At 38.3% G+C, this 24,561-nt stretch overlaps 2 protein-coding genes across 3 annotated transcripts; both read left to right on the top strand.

Annotated features, from left to right (window-relative positions):
- The first annotated feature begins 6,536 nt into the window (after positions 1-6,536).
- tmem147 (transmembrane protein 147) lies at positions 6,537-15,772 on the top strand. The gene is made up of 8 exons (XM_036558006.1): positions 6,537-6,654; positions 7,072-7,192; positions 7,976-8,045; positions 8,136-8,201; positions 8,556-8,692; positions 11,063-11,147; positions 14,340-14,461; positions 15,487-15,772. Exons 2-8 carry the CDS (start codon positions 7,116-7,118, stop codon positions 15,605-15,607), a joined length of 678 nt encoding a protein of 225 aa, XP_036413899.1. The 5' UTR covers positions 6,537-6,654; positions 7,072-7,115; the 3' UTR covers positions 15,608-15,772.
- Positions 15,773-18,326: 2,554 nt separating this feature from the next.
- On the top strand, positions 18,327-24,100 carry sult2st3 (sulfotransferase family 2, cytosolic sulfotransferase 3). Of its 2 annotated transcripts, none has more exons than XM_036558821.1 (6): positions 18,327-18,702; positions 20,639-20,847; positions 21,149-21,275; positions 21,355-21,449; positions 23,670-23,850; positions 23,979-24,100. In XM_036558821.1, exons 1-6 carry the CDS (start codon positions 18,564-18,566, stop codon positions 24,092-24,094), a joined length of 867 nt encoding a protein of 288 aa, XP_036414714.1. In that variant the 5' UTR covers positions 18,327-18,563; the 3' UTR covers positions 24,095-24,100. The 2 variants fall into 2 exon arrangements, with proteins under 2 accessions (XP_036414714.1, XP_036414715.1); XM_036558822.1 differs by lacking the exon at positions 18,327-18,702 and adding an exon at positions 18,736-19,156.
- The last annotated feature ends 461 nt before the right edge of the window (positions 24,101-24,561 follow it).

Here is a 24,561-nt window from a genome sequence, read left to right as displayed (position 1 = left end):
CCACCTAAAAAGCTCTGATTTAATTTACAAGATACTTAAATTGTCTAAGCTTGTTGTCCTTCTGGATCCTGGGGTGTGCTAAAGCCTGTCTCAGCGGTCATCAGGTGGAAGGCAGGAAACACTTGGACAGGTCGCCAGTCTAGTGTGTGTTTAATTAAACAATGTAGCATTAAATTAAAACATAGAGTCCACAAAACATTATGATGGAATGTATATGGGCATAGATAAGGAATATTAAACTATCTAAGCTGAAAAATGTGCTTCAGTTATAATAATCTTGCCTTAAACCTCCATGTCTGTGGTAGGCTTAAGATCCCATCAGTTAAACCTTACATAGAGCACCATCTAGTGGCAGAGGTGTGATTTTTAAATGAAACAGTAATTGGGTTTAATTTAAACCACAGATGTGCTTTTAACTGAAGCATTCGAGGAAACAGCAATGTCAAGCATGCCAATGTAGTTGGCTAAGAGGAGAGGCCAAGAACAAGACAATGGAACTAGACAGTGGATTGGATGCGGACTGGACTGGGGAATGCAGACAAACACAAGGGTACATCAGGGCAGGACATTTCACCAGTGTAAAACTGCAATGTAATACTGATTATAGTAAAATATCAGGGGTTTATATCGCCTTACATGCCCAGCATGTCTCCTTCTGCCATGAACACATTTTATAAAAATATTTTTAGCTTTCCATAAAGCAATGTCTCAGGCATAAGGCAACTTATTCATGATCATTTCATGTAATACGTTTCTGTAAGGTAACTTTTAAAGGCATTAAATGCTTCAGACATCTGGGGCTGTATTACAGAAACGTCTTTTCTTTTTGTCTTAAGACCTGACAGGTCAAGATATGTTTACATTTCAGCCGTGTGCATATGGCCGGTTGCTAGATAACGAGCATAACTGTTGATTGTTGACTTCAACTGAGTAAGACAAGATTTCTTAATTTGAGATAAGATGCTGAAGACAAGACTCCTAAATTAAGATTTGCTTCTGTAATACGAATTTGTGAAAAATCGTAATCAAAAATCATCAAGTTTGTTAGCCAGACAGCTAACTACCATCACTGATGTAAAATTTGAAAATAAGAATATTGTGAAAGCGCTTTATGCTCATAATCAGTGTCGTCGTCTCCAATTTCAGTTTCCTGAATGCTTTAGCCGAGCGCGCTAACGTTATTCCTCCTAATAAACAGACACACGTTCAGCTCTGTCTCTTCATTAAGCACCATCATGTAACACATGAAGGTAATAAGAGGGGATGGTGGAGAGCGTTTGGGGTTTTTAAAATGCTGTTAGAATAAAACCGTCTTAAGTCAAAGTACCCTTTGTTTATGTAGATAAATGTAACATCATTATGCCAGTTATAGTGTACTATGCTGCCTGTCACTTTCATAAAACGATAGAAATGGACAGTTTAAACAGAAGGTGTCTCTGGGCTTTGTCGGGACCAAAGGCTATCCCCTTCAACCCCAGGCCTCCAACATAATATTATGAATAAAAAAGAAATTTTTTAATACTGGCTAAACACTTTCACTAATAACTGTTCTAAGTCTAAGTTCTCAAAAGATGTCAAAAAGGAAAGAGTCTTCAGACGCTGAGTTTGTGGAAGAGGGAAAAAGGCTTCTTCTTTATTTCAGCATCAAGTGGCACAGAGAGAGAGACCCAACTGCACAAAGTTCCAAACAACAGTTTATACCATTTATCTGGGGTAAGTTGATATCCCCCCGACTTACTTCTCAAATTTTTATATTAGCTTATTCTCTAGTGGGTGCATCTATTCGTCCATCAATTTGCGCTTACTACTAAACGCTTACTTACTACTACTAACTGGTTTCAAATGGTTTTTACCAGCCTGCTTTACCTTTAAAGGTCAACTTGCCCCTCTTTTCACAGGGTCAGTAAGTACACACAGGCCTATCTGTGAACCCAGGGGCTTTCCAGTGTCTAGAATCTCTTATGCAGACAGACTAAGGCCTACACTTTGTGAGAGAATTAAATATTCTCTGTTAGCCAATACGACCTATTTGGTTATTGATTACAATATCTAATTGATTACTGATTAAGGGAATATTTATTCAAAATCTCTGTCAGCTTGTCTCATATTTAGCCCAGTATTTAGTCTAGTTAGGATGATTCCGTAATACTGTTTTCTTATCTGGATTTAGGATAAGATTATGATCTTATGACCTGTTGCTCTGTAATAGCTTCTGTCCTAAATTGAGTCCTAACTCAAGTTGTTATGGTGAATAAGCAGATAAGATTTCAGACTTAAGAAGTTTCTGTAATACCCATTTTCCCATCACCACTACAACAACAATCCTACAACGCTAGTTTCTCTAGAACAGTGCTTTTCACATCAAACCCCTCTGAAAGACGTTATTTACCATTACGCTGAAATTTTGACAAATTAGATTCCTCTTTAATATATCCTATGGATAAACAGGGGTTATCTCCTTAAGTAAATATTAGGGGTGGGAATCTCTGGGCACCTCACAATTAGATTCGATTAGAGAATTTGAGATTCAGAGGGCTTTGATGTGATTATAAAATGATTATCATTTTTCTAAACATGTTATAGATACATATACATTTCTTATATAAATATACATTTCTTTTTTTCTCACTGTGTGATGACAACACTTTTAAAGCAAAGTATTTGTAATGATCTATAATGAATTTACTTTCAATAGCTTTTAATAATAAAACAAATGGAAGTGATATGGCCAAAGTGCTTCCATACACTACTTTTTAATGCAGAGGGTGCTGATCGGATTTCTCCTCATCCATCTTGTGTCTTTGTTATGTGCACGCCACAGACTGTCTGGGCACTGCACTTCCACGTTTCCAAGTTGTGCTTTATGCGTTCTGCATCTACGTAACGTAACATCACGTTATCAATTAAAATTTAGAAATCGATTTTTGACATTTGTGAATTGATTCAGAATCATTCACGTCCGAATCACGATGCATCTAAGAATCAATTTTTTTTCACACTCCTAGTAAATATCTTTTGCAGGCAGGCATCTTATGAGCATCCAGGATTCTCTTAAATGTAAATCACAGGATCATCTCAAATCTAAATTTAAGTGCATACGTGAGGGAAATGCTCAACAAGGGAATCCAGTCCTTTTAAATGAGATCTTCACAGAGCTACTGATCACAGAAGGAGAGAGTGGAGGTGTCAATAAAGAACATGAAGTCAGATTAATCGAGGAAGCATCAAAGAACAAAGGCATTCGAGAGAACACAATAAAATACAACGACATCTTCAAACCTTTACCTGGACAGAGAACACGCATCAGAACTGTGCTCACAAAGGGCATCACTGGGATCGGGAAAACAGTCTCTGTGCACAAATTCATCCTGGACTGGGCAGAAGGGAAGGCAAACCAGGACATCCACTTCATGTTTCCACTTCCTTTTTGTGATCTGAATTTGAAGGAAAATGACAAATATAGCTTAATTCAACTTCTTCATCAGTACTTTCCAGAACTCAAAGAACGACAAACTATTAATTGTGAGGAAGTGTTTATCTTCTATGGTCTGGATGAGTGCCGACTTCCTCTTGATTTCAAGAACAATGAAATGTGCTGCGACCTGACAAAGAAAACGTCTGTGGATGCGCTGCTAACAAATCTCATTCAGGGGAATATACTTCCCTCTGCTCTCCTCTGGATAACCTCCCGACCAGCAGCAGTCCGTCAGATCCCGCCTGATTGTGTTGACCAGGTTACAGAGGTCCGAGGATTTAAAGACTCTGAGAAGGAGGAGTACTTCCGGAAGAGGTTCAGTGATCCAGAACTTGCTGACAAAATTGTTGCACATGTAAAGTCTTCATGGAGCCTCCACATTATGTGCCACATTTTCTGCCACAGTTCTGGAGAAAATGTTACATAAACCAGACTGTGAAGAAGTGCCTAAAACTCTGACTCAGATGTACACCCACTTTCTTCTTATTCAGACTCAAATGAAGAACAAGAAGTATCATGGAGTGATTCAGGATGGTATGGACATGACAGAATTGGACAAGGAAGTGATCACAAAACTGGGGAAGCTACAGTTGGAGAAGGGAAATCTGATTTTCTGTAAAGCAGATCTAATAGAATGTGGAATCGATGTCAGCAAAGCATCAGAATACTCTTCCGCTTTGTGCACCTGAGCATTCAGGAGCATCTTGCTGCAGTGTACGTGCAACTCAAATTTGTGAATAGCAACATGAATGTACTCAGTCTAGACTCAGAGAGTCAGAGTATTATGAAGATGTCAGATTTGCACAAGAGTGCTGTGGACAGAGCATTGCGAAATGAGAATGGACACTTTGACCTTTTCCTTCACTTTCTTCTTGGACTCTCACTTCAGTCCAATCAGTTTTTTTTTGAGAGGAATACCGTCAAAGGTTTGTGCAGAAGGCTTTGAGGAAACATTGGACCACAATAAGGAGAAGATAAGACAAGAGTCCTCGGCAGAAAAAGCGATCAATCTGTTCCACTGTCTCAGTGAACTGAATTACAACTCTCTGGTGGAAGAAATCCAGAGTTTCCTGAGATCAGGCAGGTATTTAGAGAAGGAACTCAAACCTTACCAGTACTCTGCTCTGGCGTACATGCTGCTTACATCAGAGAATGTGATGAATGAATTTGACTTGAAAATGTGCAACACATCTTTAGAAGGATACCAGAGAATGTTGCCAGTTGTCAGGAGCTCAAAAAGAGCCATGTAAGTTCCAGAAAAATCTTGCAACACATTTTTAAAAAGATGGTTCTACAAGGGTTCTTTAGTAAAGAAAATGATCCTATATAAAACCATGGATAATTAAAGAACCCTTTGTATGATCAAAGGGTTTTTGCATCATGAAAGAGTTTTTCAGATTGATGGAGAATGTGCTGTAGAACCCCAAAAAGGGTTCTTCTATTATTAAGATTTCAAGTTTTTAACAATAGAAGAACCTTTTTTGGTGCTATATAATACTCTTTTAAAAAATGTTTCATATAGAACCATCTACAGCACATTCTCCAACAATGAGAAGAACACTTTCATGATGCAAATGGTTCTTTGAGTGTCCATGGCCCTATATAGAATTCCTTAGTAAGGAATAACTCAGACTAAGAACCCTTGAAGAATCATCTTTTTTTTAAGAGTGTGGTAAACGGAAACTAAGACCATGTATGACTATCTTTTTTCATATGGAGTGATCCCTAGGTGCTCTTAAGTGATTTAAATTTTAACTGAATTCCCACTCCTCACAGTCTTGCTGGTGTGGACCTCACAGACAAATCATGTGAAAGTCTAGCTTCGGTTCTACAATCGTCTAACTCACACTTGAAAGAACTGGACCTCAGCTTCAACAGTCTGGGAGATTTAGGAGTCATGCTTCTCAGTGCTGGGCTCTCAAATCCACATTGTAATATAGATAAACTAAATCTCAGCCACAACAACCTAGAACATGCAGGGTTGAAGATCCTTTGTGACTGCCTGATGAGTCCAGACTGTAAAATTCAGATACTTGGGTTTGTATTTAAAAGTTGTAAATCAAGAGTAGGTCATGTTTAGAAACTTTCTCACTTTAATCTGCCTCACTCCTAGAGGATGTAATAGTCCTGTACTCCTTAAATCCATAAACCTCCCTCTTACTCTGGGGTGTAGCTAGAGCTTTTAGAATGAGGAGGTCATGAGTCTAAGGATTGGAAAACTAGCCAGACAGCACTGGCCAACGCCTCTCCTCTCACTCTATACACAGACACAGAGATGCACACAAACACACATACATATTGCGGTGATGCATATGTAAGACGTGTCAGAATAGTTTGGTATTGTTGGTATATATATATTGTATTGATGGTATATATATATATATATATATATATATATATATATATATATATATATATATATATACATACATTTATATATATATATTAGTATTCTAAAAGTATTTTTCTAAAAAAGGAAAACGTCCACTGTCTTGGTCAAATGAAAGTTAAGTGTAATGCACAGACACATCTCTGGCCATGTTTAGGTGTGTACACAGAAATTATGAATTAATGGGAAGTATTGTCAATAATACAAACAATGTCCTTTTTTGACGACTATCCTGCTACCTGACAAAAATTATCTCACGAAATCAAAAAGTGAGAGGAACATGACAACTTTGTTGTCAGTACTACTCAATGGTCCAGTTCATCTACTTTAACAGTTTGTTTAATAAAAAAAGCACACTGGACCTGATGTAAGGTGTTTAGTGCACTAAAAACACATCCCACTGTTTTCGTCTGTAAAAATCGACTCACTGTAAAAAAAAAAACATCATGAAGATCTCAGAGCTGAGAACACTCATACAAGAGGAAAGGAGGAAAAAAAAAACTTCCAAATTATTATTTTCCAAATGTCTCTGCATTTAAAACAATACAAAAATCTAATTGTATTTATTTATTTCGGTCATTCATTGTTTGTTTACAATTATTATCATGTTATAATAATTCAATAAAGTCATGCCTTAAAAGGAAACGGTGGGGAATTTCATATTTGTCTGTCTTTCTTAAGGCTCTTAACACCGGAACGAAATGTTGTGTTATGTTGAGGATGCCCGGAGCTTTTTCCATGCGCACCGCGTCTCTGCTTGACGGCCATTCAGCAGCTTAAACTGTAATAGGTACGGAATTAATTCAGTTTATTTTTGATTAATTACAGATGGAGAACTTTAGCCAACTGATGTTTTATTATCCTCCAATAACCTATAAGTTTCTGTAGATTTCAGTGTGTTTCCGCCGTGTGAGGAGGTCACTGTTAGCCAGTGTGCTTGGCTGGTTGTGGCTAGGCTAACGTTAGGTGCTAACTGTGTTCTTTACTCCTTAGTGACTCTGACTTTAGTGTGAAATACAAATGAAATGAAAGAGAAGAGTGAAATGAAAGAGAAGACGTTGTAGCGAACAGAAATTGGATTTGCTGGAGCAGTTAACGCTAGTTAGCCTGTTAGCTCGTATCTGCTGCTTTTCACACTGACACTGTCTGTCTGTCTGTTACTCATTCCCTGTCTTTCTCTCTGTTCGTCTGTCTGTCTCACCCTCAGGGCGCTGGACATTGTAGGACTTCGTTTCAGCCCCATTTAAAGCCATGACGCTTTTCCATTTTGGCAACTGTTTTGCCTTGGCGTATTTCCCATACTTCATCACATACAAATGCAGCGGGCTGTAAGTAAAGTCACCTCTTTTGCAAACCTGTAATGTATTGAAATACGGATGTATACTTTAACGGAATAAAGAAATAGGTTCAGTGCTGTAGGTAGTTCTGCCCCAGCGGCAAACCTGTCGGTCATATTTCCCCTGAAGACGTTATTCGGACAGAAATTGCTGCTACTTTTGTGTGGGAGAGGATCTTAGACATAATCCTCTTATGGTATTCCCATATGCCAAACCATAGGCTGCTCTGCGTGATGAAAGCAGCTCTCCAGACAACAGTTTGAGTTACTGTCATCTGCCTGAACAAAGAAAAATGCTTGGCTTTTTGTCATTGTCTGAGGTTCTTGATTACTAAGTACACAATCATTGCAAACACAGGCATATTTATCAGACATGTCTAGAACACTTTTGTGTGGGGATGCACATAAAATCAAAATCATATTGATATCTGCAGACAGTTGCAAAATGATCTGCACTGGAAAGATATTTACATTGGACCAGTACTTCATGATGTATTCATTGAACTCATTGTACAGAAGAAAAGAACATTCGGATGATGCTGGTCTACTGTGATAAAATGTGTTTTATTCATCCTTTTGCATTTGTAGCCCAATAGAAACATAAATTTCTGTGTTACATATATACGTGTGATGAATATGTAATGGATTTTGGCATCAGCCTGCAATTCTCATATTGGTGCAGTTGTTTTACAAGGGTTAGTTTTTTCAGTGTCCCATAACTGTGATTTTTAAAAAGGATTATATTCATTATACCCATAATATTTCCGTCCTTCAGATCTGAATACAATGCATTCTGGAGATGTGTTCAAGCTGGGGCCACTTACCTCTTTGTACAGCTTTGCAAAGTAAGTAGTAATCTTGCATGCTATAAATGTTGCAAAGCTATAAAGTGTGTCTTGACACTACGATCAGTGTTACTGTTTTGACACTTACAGATGCTGTTTCTTGCCACATTTTTTCCCACCTGGGAAGGAGGAGCTGGAGTATATGACTTTGTTGGGGTAAACTGCCTACATGCATTTCCCATGCACACTCAGTTAGGCAGTCACTCACGCATATAGTTAGTTTTATTATGTTTGAGTGTACATTTGACTCCCTGACATCTAGATAAGTTATATATCAGTATTAGTGGCTATAGCTTTTGGCTTTGCAAAAGAACATATATTCTGTTCATTTTCTTACTGCAAAATGAAACTGAAGATGCTATAAATTTTTACGAAGTGTCTTTATTCTGGCATAGTTTATTCACCACACCCGAGCAAATAACCTTAACTATTTATGTCAGTGTGTTTAATTACGATGTATACCTGTACTAATGATTGGTCATTTTTTCCATTTATTATTTAATCCCCTAGGAATTCATGAAGGCCACAGTGGACATGGCAGATCTGCTAGGACTTCACCTCGTCATGTCCAGAAACGCTGGGAAGGGAGAATACAAAATAATGGTGGCTGCTATGGGCTGGGCCACAGCTGAGTTGGTTATGTCAAGGTACTACGCGTATGCGACTGCACACATATTTTGTCCAAATTACTGCTTTCTCACATTGAAACAGTAGGACAAATCAGTGTTACCTGACCGCAGCAATAACGCTGCTGTCACGTAGCTGTGGCGGGTAACACTGGTAGCACTGCGTTGGAAGTATTCAATTGCATCATTAAGAACGCCTCGCTGCCAGTTTGGTTGGCAGGCTGGAATTCGGACATAGGTTGTCTCCTCACTGTTGCTGCAGCTCCAACCCTACCGGTAGATGAAGGCCAGGCAAAATAGATCTGAATGACCGCCGAAAAGATATGTGATCACTTTAGATACAGTCTCCAGAAAATACTACAGGAGGATTGGTGGATTGAATGTGTATAATCTGCATATTTATCAAGTTCAGAAAATTCAAATGTATGAGATTTTACAAAAACATGCTAATAACACTTTCCAAAACTGCCAAAGTTCTTAATTAAGAAACTATTCCACCTTAAACGGTGCAGCAGTTACATTCAGTCCTTATATATAGAAAAGAAAAAAGAAGCTAGCATAACAGGCATTAACAGTCTCAAGAAAACGCTATGGGGAAAAGATTAGCTTGATTGGTGGACTGGATCTATATAACCTGCAGATCTCCAAAGTTCAAATGATATTTATAGATAATAAATGTTTTGCAAACGTCACACAAAAATTTTGACATCCAGTTTACCTCAGTAAAAGTATTCTTAATCAATTGTGTTTTATGTGAACGCATCACTAAACTTTGGCTTGGAAAGTTTTAGTGACAGCTAATGAGCAACACAGAAAAGATATAATCAGCCACTGAAGCTGCCGGAGCTGTTGTCCCAAATCACACACTTCAGTACTTTACCGACTACACTAATAAGTGCACTTCTAATGGCCCAGGACTATTTTTGACATACTGTTTAGTGTGCTAGCAGAAGTAACACAACAGGAAATCTCAGCCAGTTAGATTTCAGCTTTCATTTGTTATTGTACAGCAACAAATCAAATAATCCAGGCATAGTACTTAATTGCTAAATTGCCATTAGCTTCTGCTGTATTACTAAAGACAGTGGATCACTCACTGTGATTAATACTCCTTAGAGCAGCTCTGTCTGCTTTTGAACGCTGAAAAAGGGGAAAAACTTGATTTGAAATTACTTGATTAAAAATTAAAACGGGAAAAACTTGATTTGATCTATAAACAGTTATTTATTGCTATGTATTTATTTCTAGGCTATTGTGTGTGCAATAAAAATCAAGCATTTTCATTTTATACTGATAGTTGTTGTTCTTGTGTTTATGTTCATGGATGTGTTTAACACTAGGAATGTGATGGTACAGTGGGCCCACAGTTCGGTATGTAACATGGTTTTTGGGCCATAGTAACGGTATGATTTTGGTATCTTTTTATCTAAGAAAAAATATCAAAACATCACCCTGTAAACAATGAGCTTCATTTTGCCTATAGACAAATAAAACATTCCATTCAGAAATATTGGCAGCATGACTAACTAGGCTAGTTTCTGTCTGTACAAATGAAATCATTGGGAGAAATCCAATAAAATTGAGTGCTTCTTAGCTTTGTCAACCTGTAGGAGCTTTGCCTTCTCTAATTTAAATAATTAATAAAGAGAATTATTTAGTGTCTTTCAATTTATTTTCAATTTCTCTCTGTGATGTTTCATAGCGTTTGGGAATTACTTTGCTGCTGAAATGTGTGAGGGACAGGACATTGTAAAGGCCACTGCACACCGGATGAGCCGCATAGCGTCATGTAGCATAGCGCTGCTATAGAACACCAGCAGAGAGAACCAATAATAGGTTCAAGTTCATTTTTACAAACTACTCTTATAAATAGAATGAAACAAAGCTTTCAGCATTACTTATTATATCCGTTTACTACCTCTTCACAAACTTGCTGTTTTCGAGCTGAAAGGTACGAGCTAAAAATAGCTAGGCTAGTAATATTAGTTGAGATAACTTACCAGTAGCTAAATATTGGCTGCCATCACGCTGAGTCACGTTGACTTGGAAATATTGCACTTACCATTGTTGTGTTGGAGCTGAGAGAATGTTTTTTTTAGCTCTCCTTCTTTTCTCCAGCTTGAATTTGTGTACAGAGCGCTGACGGGCTTCAGAGATGTTCTGTGGATCTGAATGTCTGCAGCGCAATAAGCAAGTTTTGGAAATGATAGGAAAATGACAGACATATCGCAATATCATGGTTCAGATGTGGATATTGAACTGTAGGGGGCGTACTGAGCAGATCAATAATATACCATTATAATGTACCATTGCATCCCTAGTTCACAAGCATTTACATAACAGGTAGTTTGATCATTACCTCACGTCATCATTAATATTGTTAATTAACAGGTGCATTCCTTTGTGGGTGGGAGCTCGAGGCATTGAGTTTGATTGGAAATACATCCAAATGAGCTTTGACTCCAACATCAGTTTGGTAAGTAAAGATGCATTTGTTTTGCTTAATTGCTGTTTTGATTAAGCAGCCAGTTGTCTCAAAAGAGGACCTAAGTTAATTTCAGCAGTGCCTATTTATTATTTACGTCCATATAAAATCGCTGTATAAAATGAAAAACTCTTAGCAAGTGAATTATTAATGCACCATTAATTAAAGACTAGTTGTTCCTGTAAGAGCTGTCTATTACCTAGAGCAGCCGTTCATACAATACCTTGCTTAACAAGTTGTTCGGCTTAAAGTACGACCCTATGGGAATCATTAGACCCATGCAGAGGCGTCAGGTAAGAGATGCGTGTGTTTATAGCAGTTGGTTAGAGTTTGTCAGAATTGTGACAGACATGTTTGCTGTTGCAAAGAGTTATGCTTAATGATTTTGAAGGACATCGAGTGTCGCAAGCTATTGTTTCAGATAGCTAGCTAGCACATGATTTAATTCTGATGTACAGTTGGATGCAAATTACATTTTGTTGTTTTTTGACGTGCAAAAAAAGTGAACACTCTGAAGTAAACTGCTTAAAAATGACTTTTTTTGCAAATGTTAATGTACAGTTAGTTTGTATATCATTAACTTTTAATGAACTATATTTCATTAAAACTTTCAGATAGTAATTTTAGGGGTTAGAGTTAATGGAAGAAAACTTCTCTTGCAACCTCACTACTAAAATCGGTGCAGAAGTCTGGAAAATAACATCTAGATAAACCAAAGGCCTTTTGGAAGCAATTGCTGTGGACTGGTGAAGTAAAAATGGAACTCTTTAGCCACAGTCGTTAAAGGGGAAAAAATAGTAGCATTTGATGAAAAGAACACCTTGCCAACTGTTAAGCACGGAGTGAATCTGTTATGCTTTGGGTTTGAGTGGCATGGACAGATGGAAGAATCTATTCCATAAAATTTCAGCAAATTCTGGAAGCAGATGTGACACGGTGAAGAGCAAAGCAAAGCAAAGTTTATTTATATAGCGCTTTTTACAACAGGTGTTGTCACAAAGCAGCTTTACAGAAAAATCAGCATTACAGAAAGAAATCCGGGTCCAAACCCCCATGAGCAAGTCAGTGGCAACAGTGGCAAGGAAAAACTCCCTAAGAGCACCTCTTAATTTATTGAAACACAGATATATATATATATAAATATATATATATATATATATACACACACACACACACACACACACACACACAGCTCCTACACCCGCACCTTCCCCTCTTCTTTCTAGCTTCTCTACATAAGGGGTTAATGGGATAGAAGGGTCAAGAGCAGTTTGTTCTTGCATACATAAGCACTTCTGAGAGATTTTCTAAAATGTCCCATTTCTCTTTTTCTCCTTTGAGGCCCTCTCCAGATTTAGACTCGGACTACATGTTTCAATCAGGGTTTAAATGTCAGACGTTTATGAGCATTAATTCTAATGTTAGACATGGAAATGTTACACTCAGATTTGCATTTTCCATCACATTTCCTAGTTCATAAGTTACTTAGTATAAAGTGTGTAAAGTTACACACAAGTTATTAAGATAGCTTATTTAAAACTTGCCTGAATGATGTGCCGACTACAAAAATGACTTGTTGAACTAGGCTGCCACCCACACACCCGTCTCCCTGGGTAGGCTGGGAATTTGTAATTTAAAAATATACTTTAGCAACGGCTGAAATGTGGAGTTATACATTCCCTGTTTGAGTGGAGCAATCGCCGATCTGTTCTCCTGTGACCAAGTGTGAGTGACAAGATAAGTGGCGTAACTCTACTGGCTTAGAGTGAACTCACCTCTTTCCTTACATTCTAACTTAACAAGTTTTACCGGCGTTAAATCACGTCTGCTCCACACAACTAAAGCGCTGTTACAACGCTCCGTCATATTTAAGTATTAGTGCATTCCCAAGCAACGAAAGTGAAAGAAAGAAGTGGGTTCATGTTTGTTACAGCCCTGATTTAAACAAAAGTGAACTGAGGAAGCTGTGAGGCATTGGAGAATGGGAGAGCACGATCTTTCCAGGCTAGCTGTTTTTAGCAGCTGGCTAAGTTGAAGCAGCGCTCTGTCACTCGCACAGCACAGTGAACTGATGATACTGTAGATCAAACAAGACACAATAGGACCGCTTTCAGTTTAAACGTAGCTAAAAGTCGGACTCTGTCTGGTGTTAGATATATTTCGGTTCACCCCTCAAACTACTATAGAGAAATCCAGTTGTCTGTTAGCTGATGTCTGAACACTGTGATGTGCTGACATGGATGTGGTAGGAGTGATGGCAGTAAGGCAGTGTGATCCATCACTGACGTACTGAGCCAGCTAATGTTTGTTGTACGCACTAAGTTGACATTGTTGAGAAACTAAACAGTTTAGCTCTGTTGTTGGCCACTTGTTTAGCATTTGTAACGGGATAGCCAAGCATTCGTCACCAGACAGCTAAAATAATCAGTTTTCTTTCTTAAATTATGACAATTACAAAAACTGCGGCTGTGTTTTTCCAGCTGATAAAAACAGTTCACCAGAAACTTTCTCCCACTGTCCCTTGACAGATTTGTGTAATGTTCCACTGTCTGGTGAGTGTTTGTCATGTTCTGACCATAAAGCATAGTTTAAAACAGCAATTAACCACCCAGGAGCAAAAATCAGCCTTCAAACTTGACAGAAATAATGATTTGACATTTATCGTGATATGTATCGATATCGAACAATATGAATTTTGTTTATCGTGATAACATTTTTGGCCATATCGCCCAGCTCTACTTTCTCTTCTCCAATAAACATCTCATCTTTGAATTAGAGCAGCCTAGCACTGAACAGTATTGCCTTTCTAATTCTTTACAATTTTTTTTTTTCACTTTTCTCATAGTAGCAAGCTTTAACATACCAAAGCCACGTCTGAAACATTAGATAAAACTTAATTTCCGTCTGTTTTCCTCAGTTTAAACTGCCTAAGCTGTAGCCCATGGCCTCAGTAAATATATTGGCAGAGCTGACATAGGCAAATCAAGAAAAGCAAGTACAAAGAGATGTTATTTTTGAAATTTGGAGTTTGGACATTACATTATCCCAGAATTACTGGCATACTAGTGCTACTTTGACTAGTAAAACTGGTGAAACAAGTCATTATAGGAAGGTCTGTCCATGATTTTGCTATAGTTTGTGTGCGATGCTTGAAAGACTTAGTCTGTGTCTCTGTTTCTACAGGTTCACTACATTGCTATGGCTGCAGTAGTATGGATGTTCACACGGTATGACCTTCCAAAAAGCTTCCGCTTGCCTGTAACTGTACTGCTGGGACTTTGCGTTTACAAGGCCTTCCTAATGGAGTGAGTACCTGACCTTTCAGTACAATATTATGCCATACCAATATGTCAATTATAGGTCATTTTAATAAAATCGGTACAGTACAAATTCCAATTCTTTAGGTCCATTCATACAGCAGTAAGTACTAAGCCTTCATTATGCTGTGACAAAAGCAAAAGCTGCTCTTGGAGATGCTAACAACATCTGCAAGGAAGCTGAAGACCAATCCTGTTGTTGCCAAAAGCTCATAAATATTAAGTAGAGCACAAATAAAATAATGTTTCTTTTTTTTTTCATTTGAACAATCAAGTTTGGTATGCCCTTGCATAGTTTGGTATGCCCTTTTATTATCACTTGCACACGTGATCGAATTAATTTACCGTCATCTGACAATATTGCACAAATAGGTCATGCTTGCTGTGTAAAGGCCTTTAGGCTTTGCATGTCCAAGAGCAGAATACAGGCAATTACCGCTCTATATGCCAGACCTCCTTTCACAACTTTTATTTCTCTTTAGCATGTCATCTAACACTTGGTGGCCAAACATCATCAGCTAATTCATTACAATTTTTTGGAAAATGTTTGGTTATTTTTGTGTTTGTGTTGCATAATATTATAACATCAAGAACAATTGTCAGGCTACATTGTTATATTTGTTTGCACTTTAAATTATATGGTCAGTGAAAATTTTGTGGCAAAATTTCAGTGAAGACTGTGGTACTTCAGCACAGGACTTGTGGCACCTAGTTTTACAGTAAAGCTCATGATACTGTAAGTTTTGACGTATTATTACAATATTATTACAATCACTCTGTAACGTGTGTTTTCCACGAGATGCTGTATAAAATTGCATAACATACTTAAACACAGTACATTATTGTAGAAATTACAGAAATGCTTAACAGTCTCATTAATAATGTTCACCCTTTCAGCATTTTTCAGATTTGCATTTCATTGCTGTTGGTCAACCATGTACGTACACTTTCAGAATAATCCAAAGCACTTAGAACTACATACGCTTATTGTGTTTTATTCCTTCTGTCTGTAGATTGTTTGTTCATGTGTTCCTCCTTGGGAGCTGGACGGCTCTGTTGGTGAAGGCGGTGCTCACCGGTGCCATCTCCCTCTGTTCTCTCTTCCTCTTCATCACACTGGTTCACAGCAACTGAGGCTTTTCTCATGTTGCTACACGTTCAGGTATTTTTGAAGAAAATACCCACAATGCCATATAGGACATTTTTGTCTTAACAGAGGGGCCAGCCAGATTGTTAGTACTGTAATTGTGTTTTGTATGTCTGTCAAATTAAATTAAAATTGTACAGAAATCTGTTCTTCATTTTCTTCTTTTATTAATTTATTCAGGAATGAGCTGAAAAATGAACATTTTTGTTACTGAAGCATGCGGAATTAGTCATGTTTATGGTCATTTGCGGTCATTAAATTGGAACTGAGCATCTTTGTGACCTGTGTTTCAACCATGTTGTTGTAATCTTGTTGGCACATAAGCAATGGCAGACTGTCGGGTTACTGTCAGGCTAATACAAGTTACAAGGCATTGCTTGTTCTATTTTCATTATGGTAACTGAACAAAATTGTAGTTAATGTACTAGTACTATTATTAGTTTCTCAGCTTTATCTAATGTGTCCATCTAACCCCACAGTGGCAACAAAACACATAATTGTGCCTTTTGTCCTGTGCTTTTTGAGGTAGAGGGTGGGCGGGGAAGAGAGTAGCTGGAATAGTGCCTTAGTATTTATTTGAGTTAGGTCATCAGGTCAAAAGAACTGCCCACGAAGGATGCACTAGTGTGGGGGACTGTTAAAAGCTAGAATTAAGCTTGCGATTGCAGCACTGGCCAGTGTGTTGCATCATATCACTTTTCAGAATTAGAATCTAAGGGTAATTGAGCAGTAATCTGGTTTAAAACCATATCACAGGATATCATATGTGCATTAGGAATGAACGTTTTCTGGTGTGTCCCAGTCTGATCCAGAGAATCTGTATCAGAGCCGACCTAGTTCCAATCTTTTGTTAAAGGGCTAAAGGATCAGGGAAAATATCTCACTGCAATTTTTCTGACCAATATTGCATTTTATTATTGTCTATAAAATATGGATTTTGAATGCTGGGTGCCAGTTTTATTCCCCACTTACAACAGTGTTAGAATTGCATTTCAGTACTAATTGGTTGCCAACTTATCAGATTGGATTATCGGTCAAGTTGGATAATAAGTCAATATTAAACACATGAACATACGATAATAAAAATGTAGCTTCAGGGTGTCACACAAAGAAATTTTACTGTAGTATTATCTGGCAGCTTAGCATGTCTTAAATGTATTGTAATGTACTTGAAGTGTGCTCCTGCATTATCTATAAAAATGCGAATGTGAGATCGTACTCTGTACCTGCAGACTATAATGTACGTATCAGCTCAGGGTTTGGGTGTGGAAAGTAGGTAAAGAAACATAGTTGTACCAAAATTACATGTTTTACAAGATGGCTATAATAGCACAAGTGTAGAAGAATGTTATGTCACAAGCATTAACTTTTTATTAAAGGTTTCTGGCAAGTTTTCTTTCTCATTCTATGCCTCATAAAAGCCTATGGAAGACAAATTGTTGGAAATTTCCTTTTGGAATTCCTTTGGAATAATAGGCATTGTTTGTGTCACTGCTGGACTGAGAATAGTCCACCAACCAAATATGCAGCCAACAGTGTCCTGTGGGCAGCATCCTGTGACCACTGATGAAGAACTAGAGGATGACTCACACAAACTGTGCAGCAACAGATGAGCTATCGTCTCTGACTTTACATCTACAAGGTGGACCAACTTTGTTAGGAGTGTCTAATAGAGTGGACAGTGAGTGGACACAGTGTTTAAAAAACTTCAGCAGCACTGCTGTGTCTGATCCATTCGGACCAGTACAACGTCAGTGTTGTTGTGCTGAGAATGATCCACTTGCTCTGTGGGGGTCCTAACCATTGAAGAAAAGGGTGAAAGGGCTTAACAAAGTGTGCAGAGAAACAGATGGACTACAGTCTGTAATTGTAGGACTGCAAAGTGCACCTATATAATAAGTGGAGCTGATAAAATAGAGAGTGTAGATACAAGAAGGTATGCTCAATGAAGTGACCGGTCAATATATATATGTGTGTGTGTGTGTGTGTGTGTGTTTTAGGCCAAAACATCTCAAAACTATCATAAAGCAACAGCATATATTTCAACATTTCTGTGAGGAAGATTTTAGGTAGTAAATGCTTCGGACGTCTGGTTCCTATCACCCCCACTGTAAACAATTCGGACTCGGTACGTTTCTGTAGAATGCAGTATTTCACATAAAACCACTCTGAACGACTTGACGACTGAATTGTCCATTCATTCGGAAAACTCCCCTTTAAAAGCTTGTCTAAAAACCCTGGAAACCTATCCTTTGCCTCTCACTCCTGTGTGCAGGTCAGTATCCCACACTTATCCACTTACAGTACAAAAAGCGTAGCAACTGCTCTGGTAGCAAGTTTCCTTCACTGAATTCCAGCGGGGCATTTTCTGCAGTCTACAGCAAAAGACTGAGCAAATTCAGCACTGAGGAAAGCACAAATGAAGCCATTTAGGCTACTTTTACCCTTACCCTCAATAAGCAGGTCTTTCTGTGTTATGAAATGTCAGGAAAAAAACAGTATTGCTGTATATGCTAGCTGTATATCTGTATATGATAGCTATAGCTAGTATATACTGCATTTGCTGGCGTCTTCTCCCAGCTGAGGAAACCCATTGAACCCATCAAGTGTTTCTGTTGGTTCCTGAAGGTTTTGTAATGTATTTCGGCTTTCTAGATGGGTTGATATCACAATGTAAAGGATACTAATAGTTTAACAAGTGAGCAAAGCCTGTTCTGGTTTCCTCATGGGATCTAAAGGTGTTCTACAGGAAGCTAAAGTATTAGGTTTTAATCCGAAGTTTCTGTGGTCCTATTCTAAGCAGGGCTTATCTGAAGTATGAATGCAGATGAAGGGGGGAAAAACTAGTTTGTACAGTGTCAGGAGGGCCGGTTTTCTCAGTCCTACAAGAGAACACATTCACTACCTCAGACAGAACCTCACTGCACTGTATATCCTGTCAGTATGGCAAGTGAGGACTTGTACCTGTACTTCCACGGACTTCTTCTCCCCAAGATCGTCCACTCAGAGGACAGCCTGAACTATTTTAGGACTTTCAGAGTTCAAGACGACGACGTATTTGTTATTTCATATCCCAAGTCTGGTGAGTAAGAGGCTACAGCCTTATTTTTCCCTCGTTTTGCTCAAGCGTGAATGTTGCAACGTTGCTTAACCCTCGTGTGCAAAGAGGCGATTTTGTTTTTGTCCTCGTCTGAGCGCAGACAGTGGCACCGGATGAGACGTTACTGAAACGTTATTATTGCACAGGGGAAGTTGCACACTGGTCCTCAGGCCGGCTTTATATTCATTCGAGTGGTCATTACTTTTTACACATTTGCGCTGGAGAAGCTTCGAGGGCAGCCAGGTCCTTTACTGAGCATCTAAATTCGAGCTCCCAGCAGTAGAACCTCACTGCTTTTTCATGGAGGATAAGAACTATATCATATACCACGGGCTGAAGTGCCCTAAGGAGAGTCACAGCCTTCAAAGCTTAAAATATTTTGAGAACTTCCAAGTCGACGATCAAGATATCTTCTGCATCTCTTATCCAAAATCTGGTAAGTAGTTGCTAAAATATGCAGGTTTTTTTTTCCCCCCATCTAGTAGGGGTGCAACGAAACAAACATGTCACGATACGATACGATATGATACGTATTGGTGTTTTTTTGCGATACATTTTCAATACCGATTTAGAAAAGAATGCTAACAACTTTTGTATATTATTTATTTATTGATATTGCATATCATCTATCTTTTTATTTATTTTTTTGGTAATTCTAATTTTTTTTGTCTAAAAGCTTTTTTACCCCATAGCTATGCTGATGACACCCAGTTATACATTTCCATTCCTTCTGATAATCAAGAATCATGAAAAAATGGAAATACTGATCGTTGGTACAGAAACTCAGAGAAACCTGGTTCTTTAGCTTCATATACCAAACCTGAAGTACAAAATCTGGATGTGATCTTAGACTCTGAGCTCTGTTTTATCTTGCATGTAAACACAGTTGGCTTTTTATCATTTGAGAAATATCGCTAAAGTTTGGCCTTTTCTATCTCAGAGAAACTTGTTCATGTATTTGTTGCAAGCAGAGTTGATCACTGTAATGCTCTTCTTACTGGGCTCCCTAAGAAAACAATACATCCTTCACAACTCATACAAAATACATGAGCATCCTAACAAAGACAAAACAAAGAGATCACTCCCATTTTAAAAGAACTGCACTGGCTGCCTGTATCGTTCAGGATAGATTTTAAAGTGCTGCTACTAGTTTTTAAGGCTCTAAATGACCTTAAAGCTTACATCACAGAGTCTCTGTCTGTTTATGTTCCAACACATGATCCTAGATCTGTAAATACTGGCATTCTGCAAACACCTTCTGTAAAATACAGAAAACATGGAGAGGCCAGTTATTCAGCTTCTAAACTGTGGAGCTCAGTTCAGACAGTCAAGCTCAGTGCTCACTTTTAAGAAGCATATAAGAACGTATCTCTTTAACTTAGCATTTAATTAAAACTCTACGTCTTCTGGTATTTTTCTTTTAATTTCATCTGTGTTATTGTCTTATATGATTTTAAATCAATACTTATAATTTCTTCTATTACTGTTAAGCTTTATAACCTGTCTGTAAAGCACTTTGAGCTGCCACTAGCATGAAAAGTGCTATATATTATTATTATTATTATTATTATTAAAAGACAACAGTGCTTGTTGAAGAGAGAACTGGCACAAGTCATTTTCTTAGAAGATCAATTAACAATAATGTAAAAGTGCAAGATGTGTTATCAAGCATGTGTTATCAAGTTTTATAATAACAAAAGTAAACAAAAATAAAGTTACATGTCAGAATTAAACACAATGAGTTTATTTATAGTCAGATCTTGTGTTTGGGTTTTACCTTCTGGCAAAACAATTGTTACTATATGTATCATGACACCCCTACCAGCTAGACAGTATTTTGGTCAGGATGGTTGATAATCATCTTCTAAAGAAACCAAACAAAATATGGAATATGGGTTTATCACTGGTTTCTTTTCAGGTACAACATGGATGCAAGAAATTGTTCCCTTGCTTCTCAATGGCGGAGACTTCACTCCAGTGGAGAGCATCCCAAACTGGGACAGGGTGCCCTGGCTCGAGGAGACACGGGCTGTCCTGGTCATGGACAAGCTGAGGGCTCCAAGGACCATGGTCTCCCACATGCTCTACCATCTGATGCCTTCCACCTTCTCGTCTTCTAAGGCAAAGGTAAAAAATGCAACAACAAGCAGATGTTCTATCAGTGGTATGAACAGCAGTTCAGGTATTTAATCTTAACTACTCAGAAAGATTATTCCAAGATAATGTCTGTTTTTGGCTCAGGTCACATAGTTTCATCTGTTGTTCCCACCTCAAAAATGTTGACAGCTTAGGACATTCATTTTTCTCTTCACTGATGGTGTAAGATAACGTCTAAATAAAAAAGTAAACATAATTATGCATAAGATCACTGCTTTACATCTGCACTTACTTATTCTTATACCCCTTGTGTCTTTACGTTCATACGTAGGTCATTTATATTGCAAGGAACCCAAAAGATGTATTGGTGTCTTCCTTTTATTTCCACCAAATGGCCAGTTTTCTGGATGATCCAGGAACGTTTGAAGAATTTATGGACAAGTTCCTCGCAGGGCAGGGTGAGAGGCTCAATCAGACACTATTATCAATTGTAGAATTATTGCACAATAGAATACTTGATGTGATTTTGTTGTTCAGTTCTTTTTGGAAAGTGGACTGACCATGTGAAGAGCTGGAGAAACACTGATCTAGGAGATCGGATTCTCTACATCACTTATGAGGAGCTGATTCAGGTAAAGTGTTTCTGTTTCCAGTTATTCTGTATGTACTGAGGTAGTGTTAGTGGGCTATATGAGGGGGAATTAATTTACTTGTTCACACCAGCCTTGCGCTGCAAATTGCAATGATAACGATTTAACTAATGTTACAAGACTTCAAAAGCTTTGATACACTTTATTAAAAATCAGTGTATATGAACTTCTGCAGTAGTGACAGTGAGTCATTTCACCAGCATGTCTGTACCGTTTTCTGAAAAGAAACGGACACTGTGTTAACTTAACACAGGACGCTCCTATAATTTAAGTAATATAATTTACTATAGGAGTTATAGGAGTGAGAAACGGAAGCTGGGATCTGGAGGGTCCTGGGCATTTAAGGAGGGTAAAATGGATCATATTCTACAGCCGGCATTTAATGTAGCTCAAAAAGTTATATGAAAACTGTCCCATTTAGGCCATGCTTTTTAGGGAGTTCAGTTTGGTGGTCTGCCAAAAAGCAGTGAATGTTTAAATCTGCAGTTGTTTTTTAATTTCTTCATACAATATTTGGACAAAAGTATTGGGACACCTACAGGAGCTTTTATGACATCCCATTCTAAATCCATAGGCATTAATATGGAGTTGGTCCCCCTTTGCAGCTATAACAGCTTCCATTCTTCTGGGAAGCTTTCTACAAGATTTTGGAGAGTGTCTGTGGGAATTTTGCCCATTCATACAGAAGAGCATTTGTGGGGCCAGATACTGTGATTGAACAAGAGTGCCTAGTTCATCCCAAAGGTATTTGATAGGGTTGAGGTCAGTGAAGTTCTTTCACACCAAGGTTAGCCAACCATTTATGAACCTTCCATTGTGCTGGAACAGAAAAGTGTCGTCCCCAAACTGTTCACACAAAGTTAGAAGCATACCATTGTCCAAAATCTCTTGGTCTGCTGAAGCATTAAGATTTCCCTTCACTGGAACTAAGGGTTCTAGACCAGCCCCTGAAAAACCTGGCATTCGTCAAACCCAGACCCGGTCATCATACTGCCAGATAGAGAAGTGTGATCCGTCAGTCCACAAATGCGTTTCCACTGCTCCAGAGTCCAGTGTTGGTGTGCTTTACTCCACTCCATCTGACGCTTGGCATTGATGCTTGGTGATGTAAGGCTTGCATGCAGCTGCTCAGCCATTGAAACCCATGCCATGAAGCACCCGGTTCACAGTTTTTGTGTGACACTTTGTGGCTGAGTTGCTGTGGTTCCTAAACACTTCCACTTTTCAGTAATACCGTTCACAGTTAAGCGTGGAATAAGCGAGGAGGGAAGAAATTTTGCAAACTGACTTTGTTGCAACAGTGACATCCTATTACAGAACCACGCTCGAATTCATTGAGTTCTTTGGAACGACCCATTCTTTCACAAATGTGTGTAAAGCCAGACTGCATGGCTGGGTGCTTGATTTTATACATCTGTGGCAATGGGACTGAATTAAACACCTGAAGTCAGTGTTTAAATGGTGTGCCCCAATCCTTTTGTCCGTATAGCATAACCTACAGCTTAACTTTCAACTGTCTTGTATGAACATATTGGCAACTGTTAACAAATATTCTGGGTGTAACAATACACAAAATGCAAAATTTGTTCCTGATACACGCCTGAATTTGTACCTTAAATTGTTAACATTTGCACCACACACACAGCATGCAGGGCACAGCGTAACAGTGCATATATGTTCAGCTTAGATGCCATTTTCAAGTTGAGATTCAATTTGATTTTCATGCTAAAAAGATTATACATACCTTTATTTATGTACTACACAGATTGATTTGGTTCAAATAAATAGAATTCTCCAACAGAACTGACGTGCCCCCAAAATCCCCAAAATCACAATCCCTAGAATTTATAATTGATTTAAACAAAGCCCGGATATTTTAACATGGGTGTGTGCATAACATAAACCCACCCCGCCACCCAAAGGCACCCAAATGCTCCCAATTGCACCCAAATGCTGGATAGAATATTGACAGTAATTTGCAGCCCTGGTCCTGGCCTGCTGCCCTGCACATTTTAGTGTCTTCCCTGCTTTAACAAACCCACTTCAGCTGTTTATAATGAGCTGATTTAATGGATCAAGTGTGATAGGAGCAGTGGGCCTCCAGGACCATTGATTCGGGAACCACTGAACATAATTAATGTCTGTTCAGAGCAGTTCTTTGTCCTGTGATTTATGGAATAATAATAAAAACATAATTTTCAGGATCTTCGTGGGGCTTTGGAGCGCATGTTACGCTTTCTTGGCCGGCAGATGAGCGAAGAAGCTCTGGATCGTGTTACTGAACACTGTCTGTTCAAAAACATGAAAAACAACAACATGTCCAACTATTCGCTGGTGCCACAGGAAGTCATGGATAGCAGCAAGTCAGCTTTCCTCAGAAAAGGTAAGCAGGTGAAAACATTTTGCCTCAAGCTGTTTTCTGAATGCTGTTCTCCTGAGGTGTAAAGCAGCACATGCTTTGAAAGGTGTGGTAGAGTTTGAGTCTCACTCCTGTTTTCTGTTCTTTCTAAGGAATTGCTGGAGATTGGAAGAATCACTTCAGCCCTGAGTTGGAGGCCAAATTCAATGAGGTCATTCGCAAAGAAATGGAGGAAAGTGGAATTAGTTTCCCTTGGGATGAGGAATAAAAAAAATTTTTTAATAAACTATAGAGTTATCATAAATCTAGTCAAAGTGAGAAATCACCTTATCCCTTATCATATTAAAGAGTTATGGTTTGTCTCGATTGCTAAGACACAAATCTCCTTTGTTATTTTCAGAAGTCTCCTTTTACAAACTTGTGTTTTCGGTGCTTTAACTGATTTTTCATAGACTTTTTAAAACAGTTAATACAGGTAAGACTGTAATTAAAGAAAACTGATTTACATAATAACAGACTTACCTGAAATGTTGTTGTGTAAAGATGATTTAGACAGTTCTATGCAAACGTTTTGGTGGGCTAGACAAATGATGTTTTGTTGATTTTCTAAGTGTATAAGTTAACAGATCCTCTACAGAGAACACACTTATGCTTATTTTAATGCACAATTTTCTGTTTATTTGCTGAATTTAACATATTGGAAAAAAGAGCATCAAATGTGAATTGTGCAAAAGT

This window comes from Colossoma macropomum, unplaced genomic scaffold (genome assembly GCF_904425465.1).
Source record: "Colossoma macropomum unplaced genomic scaffold, Colossoma_macropomum, whole genome shotgun sequence".
NCBI lineage: Eukaryota > Metazoa > Chordata > Actinopteri > Characiformes > Serrasalmidae > Colossoma > Colossoma macropomum.
This window is presented reverse-complemented; position numbering and strand designations above follow the sequence as displayed.

Excerpts from the sequence above, each read along its gene's own strand:
- sult2st3 (XM_036558821.1), top strand. The coding sequence starts at position 18,564 with ATGGCAAGTGAGGACTTGTACCTGTACTTCCACGGACTTCTTCTCCCC. Across the intron at positions 20,848-21,148 it reads TCTCGTCTTCTAAGGCAAAG|GTCATTTATATTGCAAGGAA; the intron begins GTAAAAAATGCA and ends GTTCATACGTAG. Across the intron at positions 21,450-23,669 it reads CTTATGAGGAGCTGATTCAG|GATCTTCGTGGGGCTTTGGA; the intron begins GTAAAGTGTTTC and ends CATAATTTTCAG.
- tmem147 (XM_036558006.1), top strand. The coding sequence starts at position 7,116 with ATGACGCTTTTCCATTTTGGCAACTGTTTTGCCTTGGCGTATTTCCCA. Across the intron at positions 8,046-8,135 it reads TCTTTGTACAGCTTTGCAAA|ATGCTGTTTCTTGCCACATT; the intron begins GTAAGTAGTAAT and ends TGACACTTACAG. Across the intron at positions 11,148-14,339 it reads TTGACTCCAACATCAGTTTG|GTTCACTACATTGCTATGGC; the intron begins GTAAGTAAAGAT and ends CTGTTTCTACAG.